Source organism: Macadamia integrifolia, chromosome 13 (genome assembly GCF_013358625.1).
Source record: "Macadamia integrifolia cultivar HAES 741 chromosome 13, SCU_Mint_v3, whole genome shotgun sequence".
Classification (NCBI taxonomy): Eukaryota; Viridiplantae; Streptophyta; class Magnoliopsida; order Proteales; family Proteaceae; genus Macadamia; species Macadamia integrifolia.
The window spans coordinates 20,878,426-20,889,343 of NC_056569.1; the positions used below are offsets into that span (position 1 = coordinate 20,878,426).

Sequence of the window (10,918 nt, forward strand, 5' to 3'; positions counted from 1 at the left end):
TAGGCCAGATTGGAGTGGGCGACTCACAATCAAAGAAATATTACTAGGAAAAGCCATCAGACTCATGGATCTTAATGGAGAAGAAGTACTAGGGCTAGTCAACATGGACCAACTCAAGAAATATTATGTCTAGGGTGAAGCATCCGAACTATGTCAGACCTGATTTCTCACTAGGGATATGTAGGCAACTCAATACATGCAAATGCGGTCTCAATAACCTCAAAAAATAAAATAAAATAAAATAAAAAGAAGGGGCAAAGGTTTCCCAAATTAATGGCCAAAGTGTCTATAAGATCATCTTTGCTTTGGTCCCCCAAGAATTGCCATCCAAAAACTGATCATCAGGTCACTTTCTTCCATTGTGATCCTTCAAATCTCTTTCTAGTTTCAACCTTGTCAGGAATCGCCACCCGGTATGATTCGTCAAGGACAGCTCCTTCCTTACCCTTGCTAGGATGGTCTCCGTGCAATAAATAATGTGATAAAAGCCTTATTGAGTCCTGGGTGTATGATTTTACTAAAGGTTGTTTCTAACCCATTGGGACAATTACAGGTAACATGGGCTCTCTGGATGAGACATTGTGGAAATGGACTTTGAAGATAGACAGTGAAGAGTTGGACTTGTTACAATCTTTGAATATGTAGGTGCTGAGCAAAATTGGATGCATCAAATAACATCATGTGTTTAGGTTTGGCACGGTAGAAATATGTCCCACTATAGAAGAGTTTAAAGATTGCCTGCTTTAACCTCCCGAGGGAAGATTATTCCGCCCCTCATTAAGGTTGGACCACATAAAATAAATCTGGGATTTCTTCGGATGGAACAAGGAAGAAATGGTACATTTCGTGAGTTTTAGAAAGGTCGACATGTTGAAGGTGTCAGGGGCATCTAGTATAAACCCACTACAAGATGGAGTTTATAGCCAACATTGGGTCAATACTTATCTTTTCTGCATGACAGCACGATATCTCCTGCGCACAGCTAGACGAGGGGAAGACCCCGTCATTATGGAAGTTGTGAGATAGCTGAGAGAAGGATGCAATTTAGTCCCTACCATCTTGGCAGAACTCTTCCAAGGATTTGATGAGATGAACTACAAAGACAAATTTGGGTCAGATTACTACATAGGATGTCTAGCTATATTCCAGCTTTGGTTAATGGAACGATTGCAGCTATTGAAGCCCTTGAGAAGTGATCAGCTAAAGGTGACACACTACTAAGATAAAAGGGTGTGATGATCCACAGGGAATAACTAAGGTTTGTGCTTCAAAATGGAAGGAAATTTAGGCCTTTGGTGACGATCTAGATGATGGCAATAACTTGGGAATCAACCCAAAACCATAATCCAATCTCAAACACGAAAGTGGCCTAAATCAACTCGAACCCTAATATAGCCTGAAACCCTAATCCGGCTCCAAGGATAATTTCGGACCCGATCATGTGGCACTACATTCAAGTATGTTATATAGTGACGAATTGGTTCTAAGTAATCCCTGCTGGTGCGTGAGCGACATGGATAAGGATTGTCAAAAACACCCCCTGGCTGGCAAATAGGTAAAGTCCCCTCTTTGTATCCTCGATTTTTTTGAGCAAACAAGGAGCTTGAAACCGACACCACTAGATAGTACTCAGAAAGAATATTCCGACGGTATATCACATGTGAAAATTGGACCAACGGATCTCCTGGAATTGGTCCCAAAAGTTGAAACGGGGATCGATAAATCGGTTTTGACCCAGATTGACCCAAACCTATTTGGGAAGCCATACGCGCCCATAAAGGACCCATTCGGCCCCATATGGTTCCATATGGCCCCTTGAAGGCTTCACCAAAAAAGGAAAGAGAAAAAATATAAAAATTATTTTTCATAAAAATAATTTACCTTTTTGGAAAGTTTTAGGGATGGGCCCGTCCATGTTTTGATGAACCCATCAATTTTAAATAAAAATGGTAGGTTTAGTGCATTTAAAACATGAAAAAAAAAATCCTTTTTTAGAAGATTAACACATACGAGCCGTGAGGACTTGATTGCTAACCTGTGGATTTATTTTGAGAGCCGTAAGAGGGTGGGGGTTGACACCTATAAATAGGGTCTTCTTCTCCCACATTAAAGAAAGGAAGAAAATTCCAAGACACAGAAAAATATGGAGAAAATTCCAAGAGAGTGAGAAAAAGGGAGAAGAGAGAGGAGTGAGGTGAAGAAGTTCTTCCACCTCCCACCCTCGAGAAGCATGCCAAAGCTTGAAGAGCTACTGAAGGCATAGATTCCCCGAAGGAGGAGCAAATAGCCGAAGTAGTCCCGTTTGAGCTAGGGACCCACATGAGAGCCACCGAAGCATCAGTAGGGGTCTGTCCCCTCTTGACCCAGAATAGGGGTCAAGGTAAGGTATATTTTCTAACAGAGTAGTCACAATGTAAATCTTACATTAAATACAACATGTGTATAAAATTGTATAGTATAGTGATGCATGTGGGTTAGGACATAAAAAGGGGAATATTTGAAAACTAGCATTTAATAGGAAGACCAGTTCAATAGGGTGAAGTGAGTGCCTAATACCTTCCCAACTTTGTGACCTGGCACTTGTCCTAATCTCTGGATCAGACTTCGTCAATCTCTTATATGTCCTGACGGATTGGACCCACATCCTAGGTCCTAGGCCCTGACTCTAGGGCGACTCTAAATGTTTGATTTAATTCTTAGAACATACCCTAGGCAGATTGCCCCATGAAATAGGCCCCCTATGTGTCCTCGAGCAAGGATGCGGTGGCCCACAGGTGAGAGTGATGAGGGTTAGACCACCTCCTCTACACCTATAGACACGACCTCACAACTGATACTGATCATCTATTCGTCTCAGCATAATTCCACCATTTAAAAAGAGTAATCAATAAGGAGTGAGCTTCACAAGCCCAGTGAGGGATGAGCAAGCAAACACACACATCCAAACATGATGCAATCACATGAACACACACAAGCCATACCAAAATGCCCCCATATGCATAACCCATATGATCCATTTAACTTTAATATATCCATTCTAGTTACTAAGTATCCATAAGTGGGTATAAGTGCTATAAGCAACATAAGGTATCCCCTTCCCAGTACGCCAGGCCTCAAAGACACAAGCTAGTTACAAGCAGGATACATCCAGTCTTGGAAAGAACCTTGGTCCCCTAGCTAACCCCTAAATAGTAACATCTGACAGCCATGGTCCTGGAATCCCACACCTTCAATGGTCTCCCATGTTGTCCAACAATCATGCGTACAATACGGCGTATCATATTATGCCCTCTCAGGATATAGTATGTTGTATCCGGGCATAGTAATCCTCCACGACCTACCACCGAGTGGGATTAGCTAATACATTATCCCCTACTGGTAAGGGGGTATAGGCCCTAGGATGTAAATCCTAACCATATGCAATCTACATGCATTTATAGGATCCAATCATACAACTGTGATCACAACTATAAAACTATCCTTTGATCCCATGGTACCATAATCCACACTTCGGCTATACCATGCCTCAGGCTAGTCAATGTTGCAACCATTACCACACAACTATAATACTACATATATACAAAATCTCGATCACATCTATCTCAGAAAAATAATGCCACATGTGCAATATATAGTTTTATATAAAATAAATCCAAAACATGGTTTTTAGCACATTACACATGAGTATGTTAAAACATAAAAGTATATAAACACTCCGTATAATAAAACAATCACCCACTCACCTTCATACCCAAATATGATGTTCTTTCGATGGATTCCCGTCAACACGTATCCTTGCCAGTATTTCAGGTTCCTAAGTTAACATTTTATATTTAAAGTTAATTTTATTTTATTAACCATTGTTAACTTTTACTTCCTACGACCAAACTAAATTCCCTCATTGGAATCTAACTTAACTGGTAAACAAGGTACTGATCTCAGATCAGTATCTTTCACAGCTAACCAAGCTAGCATACCAGCTTTGCTTCCAACACCTATGTATTCATATTTTTTTTGGATAATAAATGTTTTTTGAAAATTTTTATCACATATTCACATGCTAAGACAATTTTAGAGTTAACAAATGCCATAAATTACAAAAAAAAAAGGGTCAACAGGGGCGGATTTAGGGGTAGGAAAAAAAAAACCGCCCCTAAATATTTGGTTTTAGAGGCGGTTTTATTAATCCACCACTATAGAGTTTTAATTAGGGGCAATTTTATTTTTCCGTCACTAAAAGGTGTTATTTAGGGGTGGTTTTATTTATTGGCCTCTAAATGTGATACAATAGGGGCAGTTTTATTTATCAACCTCTAAAGGTGATACAATAAGGGTGGTTTTATTTATTAGGCTCTAAAGGCGATACAATAGGGGCTAGTTGAGGGGTGGATTTATTTTCGGCCACTAAAACTAATGAATTAGGAGCGGTTTGTTTACCAGCCGCTAAAAATAAAGAATTAGGGGCTAGTTTAGGGCGGCTTTTTTCACTTGCCACTAAAACTAAAGAATTAGGGGCAGTTTTTTCACTTGTCACTACAAATAAGGAATTAGGGGCTGCTTTAGGGGCGGGTTTTTACACCTGCGAGTAAAAATAAAGAATTAGGGGCGGTTTTATTAAATCGCTTTTAAAAAGTATGCATTAGAAGCGGTTTTCACGTTGAGAGAGCAGCGACGCTGATCTTTATCGCCACTATGGTTAGGGTTTTAGTTTTTGAATGAAAAGTATGAAATTAGGAGTCTTCGCGCTAAATTTTCCCATTTCCTCTTTTTCTCTAATATCTTTCGAAACCTAACCGCTGCCTCTCTTCCTTCTTCTATAATCCGATTTGCAATCCGCCGTGACTGCAACTCTAGCCAAGGAAGCCGTCGTGACTCCAGCCAAGGCAGCTTTGCCATTCTAGCCGCGACTCCAACTCCAGCTCCTTCGGTTTCCTCTCCCATCTCAGGTAAGTCTATACGTCTTCTTTCTTCTCTTTATTTCTCCGTTTATTTTCTTTTGTTTTTGATTTCGGACATTGGTATTTGGCCGAAGATATTCATTTCTTCAATAAGGTGTGTTGATTCTGTTCATAGTTCATACTCCTCGTTTCCCTTGTATTTTTTTCATTTATTTACCTTTTGTCTCGTCTCTGATTCAGGTTTCCACCTCAAAACTTGAGTTTGTGGGTGGCTTTTTGTATTATAATTTATTTCATCATCAATTTTAGTTAACCTATGGGAACCCATAGAATTGATTTAGAAAAAAACTAGTATTTTCATGAAATTTGACTATGGGGTCAGACCACAGGTAAACGATTGTATGTGGCCTGAAGTACTCGGTCAATGGACCATCTAATCTTATGACCAAATTATGTTGATTAGATTAGAAAGTGTAACCATTGTGTAACTTGATTGATATATTACCTCTGTCTGTATCTCCTCAGCTTATGTATAGAATTTGAGGACAGTCTGAACATCTTCCCCTTTGTAATTTTTACATAACTGATGATACAATTTATAACTTCTTTGCTTACACATTTTATGTCTTGGTTTGTAGCCAGATTTCTTGGTAAATTTACCCACAAAATTATAGAAAATATATCTTCAAACGCATCCCATTAGAGGGACAGAGGTATGCTAAGGCAGTATATAGAGACTTGAGTACATTAGTTCTGGAGCTGAAGTTTGTGAAAATCCATGCTGCTTCTTTTAAATTTTTGAAACTTTGGAATACTAAGAGAGAGAGCTATTAATCAAATGATGTACAGAGAAGGTGAGGGATTATTGTACTGTATAGTTGGGTAGGCAATGATCTTGCCAGATGGTTATACTTTCTAAATAAATTGTTGGGTTTCCTTGGCGTGTAAAGTTCAACCTAAGTGGGAAGGAGAAGGGGGGGAAGAGAAACCCATCAATTGTGTAAGTTAGAAAAATTATTACACTATGGATGATTTCATGGGAGAGTTCTAAGATGATTTTGATGAATTTTAAAGTTCTTGAATAATGCTATCCCGATCTCTCTCTATCTCTGTGTTTTTACTCTTTTTTTTTTCCTTTAGGAACATTGCATTGAGATTTTCTTTGCTAATATGTTTAAATAGAATGGAAGATTTCCCTTTTTTCAGATAGAAATTTATTTACTTTTTAATCTGATTCTGGTCTTATAAAACCCCCTAACAAGCATTTGGATAATTTCTTCATCACAGGATACCCTTGTCATAAAGCCCCTAAGAAGTCTCCATTGATATTGAGAACGGTTGTCTTATTGTTCTCTATGGTCTGCTGTGTTTATATTTGCTCAATTTGTATAAAGCAGATAAGAAGCCACACAAAGGCGAGATTCCCCTACTATTTTTTTTACTATGTTTGAGTGGTTCTTCAACAACATTGAATCATTATCTAAGGGTGACTAAATCCCTTAGTTTTAATAGCTTTGAACTAGATCCGATTCTGTTTGTTACATTGTAAAATTTTTTGTGCAAATGATATTTTACATGAATTTTCTCTAATTTCTTACATTTTTCGTCCATACAAATAGTGGAAAACAAAGTGGGTGATTTCTTTTTAGGGTACCATGTCAAGCAAAGGCCTGAATGATGATCTTTAAAGGGAGAATGCACTTTAGTCATATACAAAGTGGGTGATTTCTTTTTTGATTGTATTTAAATGTGTCGTTAGGTGGATAGTGTAGTCTAGTACACTGTACCACTAACTAAAAGACATCTAAACTTGAACATATTAGGACATCCACTTCTATCCAATGTCTAATGAGTAATGACTGCTGAAATGGAGAGTAAGGAATATTTTTTGTCAAGACCCCACTTCCCATATTCTGTTTTTTCATAGTTTCTATTTGTTGTTGTTCTATGGTTTCTTATTCTGTTTTTCAAAGTTTCTATTTTTCATATTCATGTTCTGTTTTAATTCACTAGTTATTAAATCCATTTTCTCACTTTTTAGTTTGATTTTGCTTGTTATTCTATATGTTAGTTGTATCCCTATGGTTATTATTTTTGAATTAAAGTTATAGAAAGTAACTGATTATCAATGCTTTATTTTATGATATGTCATTGTTCGCGTACAACAGTCAGATTGTAGATTAAGGTGTTGTGGCTGACGAAAAATACCGAAGGGTGAATCGTTGTATTAATTGAATGGATAGAAGTTGGGTTGAAAAGTCAAAAGACCCTGGTTCTGCATAGGAAAGGAATACATAGATGGGGTAAATCAATTCTTAGATTTTGCTTTTGCCAACTCACCCAATAGCGAGAAGATCTTATGTCCATGTTTATGGTGAAAAAATCAATATCCGAAAACATGGGAGAAGTATTTGGTGACTTGATATGTAATGAAATTATAAGAAATTATATATTCTGGAGTTCCCATAGTGAAGTTACACATTTAGATATGCTTACAACTGAAGGTTATTTGGAAATTGATGAAAAAGACAATAATGTGTTAGGTGATGAACATGATATTGATGGTACAGTTAACATGCACGACATATTAAATGATGTCTCTTGCATGAATACGCCTAAAGCAGCTAGGGTTGGTGACCCAAATAGGTACAAAGAGGGAGCAAGTCATGAGGCAAATAAATTTTATAGATTGGTACAAGATGCAGAGAAAGAATTGTATATAGGATGTAAGGATTTCAGCAAATTGTCATTCCTTATTCAATTATACCATATAAAGTGTCTTTGCAAATGGAGTAACAAGTCATTCTCCATGTTGCTGGAATTATTGAAGAAGGCATTTCCCCCAGAGAATACTATACCGAAATCTTTATATGAAGCATAAAAGATCAGTAAAGAATTGTGGTTAACCTATAAAACAATTGATGCAAGTCCTAATGATTGCATGTTGTACTGGAATGAGGCATCGAATTTTGAGTTATATCGTAAATGTGGTACTTCAAGGTATGAAGTAAATGAAGCAACAGGGTGCAAACCTCCAGCAAAAACATTGCGCCATTGCCCTTTGATACCAAGGCTGCAAAGATTATACATGTCATCCACAACATCATCTGAAATGAGATGGCATAAAGAACAACGCACGGATGATGGAAGTTTCGTCATCCTGCAAACTCAAAATCTTAGAAAGAATTCAATAAACGGAATCCAACATTTAGTGCGAACGCTCGAAATGTTAGACTTGGGCTAGCAACTGATGGTTTTAATCCTTTTGGGCTAAAGAGCAGTAGGCACAGCACATGGCCTGTTGTTGTGGTACCATATAACATGCCTCCATGGATGTGTATGAAACAACCATCATTTTTATTGACATTGTTAATTCCAAGTCCCAAACAGCCGGGCAATGATATAGATGTGTTTTTATAGCCATTGATAAATGAGTTGAAGGAACTGTGGGATATTGGTGTTGACACCTATGATGGATATAAGAAAGAGTCTTTCAAATTACATGCATGTTTTTTATGAACCATAAATGATTTTCCTGCCTATGCTAACCTGTCAGGTTGGAGCACCAAAGGTGCATTTGCTTGTCCTTGTTGCAACAAAAATAAATTGTCAACTTGTTTGAAATATAGGGGTAAGCATTGCTACCCAGGATCGATTCCTCGACATGAATCATAAATTTCAGAGGGATAAGGGATCCTTTAATAGTCATGACGAGTTTAGGGAACCGCCGAAGTCACCTTCAGGTAGTGACGTGTTAGAGCAGTTGGAGGGTGTTCAATTTCCTACATTTGGGAGGCCTCCTACTGACAATAATTTGAAGAGAAGGAAAAGGGTTGGTGAGCACCAACATGAACTACCATACAATTGGAAGAAAAAAAGTATATTCTTCGATTTGCCATATTGGAAGGACAATCTAATCTGTCACAATCTAGATGTAATGCATATAGAGAAGATTGTGTGCGATAGCATCATTGGAACATTGTTGGATTTAAAGGATAAAACATACCATCAATGCACGGTTAGACTTGAAGGAAATGAACTTGCGGCCATCTCTGCATCCACAGATGATTGAGGGGAAGAAGAAGACAATTATTCCTTCTGCATGCTACACATTGTGTAAAGAAGACAAAGAAGTGTTCTGTAAAGCTTTAAAGGCAGTGAAGGTCCCTGATGGTTATGCTAGAAAAATATTACGATGTGTGCAAGTAAAAGAGAGGAATATTTTCAGGATTAAAGAGTCATGATTGTCATATTTTAATGCAACAATTACTTCCTTTGGCACTACATTGTATTTTACCGAAGAATGTTAGGTCCATTCTGATTTCACTGTGTGGTTTCTTTCATTCTTTATGTACTAAAATAGCACGAGCAGAGGATATTCATAAACTTGAAGCAAGTATAGCAGAAATACTATGCCCTCTTGAGAGGCTGTTCCCTCCTGCATTATTTGATATTATGGTTCATTTGCTAATTCATTTACCACGTGAGGTAAGACTAGGTGGACCAGTACATTACAGGTGAATGTATCCTTTCGAAAGGTTTGTGTTTATTATCAATTCAATTAAAAATCTTTTATTGGGTGATAGAAAAATTATTAAATTTAAAAATCTTTGTTGATCCCAATTAGGTTCATGAAGACATTGAAGGATTATAAGGTAATCCAAGTCGGCCTGAAGGCTCAATTGCAGAAGGATATATTGCAGATGAATGCCTAATATTCTGTTGAAGATATTTCAAATGTGTGAAAACATAGGTCAATCGACTGAATAGGAATACTGGGTTCAGAGAGATGAGTAGGCCCATAGGAAAGGCTGAGCTGATTAGGCTTAAGATGAAATATAGAAATCAAGCCCACCGATACGTACTTTTCAATTACAATGCCCTTGAGGGATATCGAAAGTAAGTATCAAATTGACAAATTTTGATATATGAACCTTTTATATGATTCAACACATATTGATAACCTAAAGCTTGCTTTCTTATTTCTTAGACATCATCTTGAAGAAATTAAAAAGGAACAAGGTGGTAAAGGCAGAGAGCAAAGTAGACTAAAAGAGCATGCACAGTCATTCCCAACTAATCTACTTTCTTAATAAGAGAGGAAGCACAAGAAAGAGAATAGAATAGTACCCTGGGTAGTAGGGAGTTGGGAGAAGGAATGCTTCCTCTGGTTCAGCTAAGCAAAACATGAGAGTCTCGTTAGCTGAAGTTGAACCAGCAGTGAGGAATAGCTTCTTAGGATCAAAGCTGACTTTGGCTTTTCTTATCTCCTCCATGAATTCTACCAGAGCCTGTAATTTTTAAACAATGCTTAATTATCCAATTTAGAAATTAAATTCAATTAAAGTAGAGGAGATAAGGTTTTAAGAATTTAATTACATTCTTAAAGGCGGGTAAGCCATGGTAATCTTGGAACAGAGCAAGCTCTTTAAATATGGATTCTCCATCTTTTTTGAAACTAGAAGCTTCAGGGTTCTTAGATAGCCATGATTCAAGGAGGTCGAAGGATAGCTGATGATGAAAGAAACCGAGTTAAGATTTATAACAGAGTAATGGAGATGAGAAGAAGTGATGAGTTGAATGTTATGAAACAGTTACTAACCTGATTCTTTGCAAGTCCCATATGTATGATCCCATTTGGATTCCGAACCTTATCACAAGCAACTCCCTTAAAGATGGGTGAAAATGAGTACCAACATAGAGATATTCGATCTCAAGTGGCAGGGGTATCTGAGTTGAAATTATGGAACTCAGAACCCAAAAAAAAACCTTAAAATTGGGTAAAAGACTATTCTAGAAAGCTGTTCCTAAGGCAGAATTCTTCTTGGTTAACTAGAATCCTGTTCCTAAAAGATAGTTTGATTGCTACATCTTCTTGGTTAACTAGAATTCTTCATTACTTCCAGACTATATGTCCAATGTTAATGAGAATTTTGCTTATATATATATATATATATATATAGTTTTTTTTTTTTTTAGTTATAGATTCTGAATCTTAATGAAAAGTTGCTTCAACTGTC

General features: G+C 37.3%; 1 protein-coding gene and 1 long non-coding RNA gene across 2 annotated transcripts; one reads left to right on the forward strand and one right to left on the reverse strand.

Moving 5' to 3' along the window:
• The first annotated feature begins 4,574 nt into the window (after window positions 1–4,574).
• LOC122059323 lies at window positions 4,575–6,495 on the forward strand. Its single transcript, XR_006134023.1, has 2 exons — window positions 4,575–4,946; window positions 6,186–6,495. It is a non-coding gene; the product is annotated as an uncharacterized LOC122059323 (long non-coding RNA).
• A 2,369-nt stretch (window positions 6,496–8,864) lies between these two features.
• Window positions 8,865–10,620, reverse strand: LOC122059322 (1-aminocyclopropane-1-carboxylate synthase CMA101-like). The gene is made up of 4 exons (XM_042622042.1): window positions 10,501–10,620; window positions 10,278–10,409; window positions 10,029–10,189; window positions 8,865–8,950 (listed from the first exon to the last, which is right to left on the reverse strand). Exons 1-4 carry the CDS (start codon window positions 10,519–10,521, stop codon window positions 8,887–8,889), a joined length of 378 nt encoding a protein of 125 aa, XP_042477976.1. The 5' UTR covers window positions 10,522–10,620; the 3' UTR covers window positions 8,865–8,886.
• Window positions 10,621–10,918: the final 298 nt, after the last annotated feature.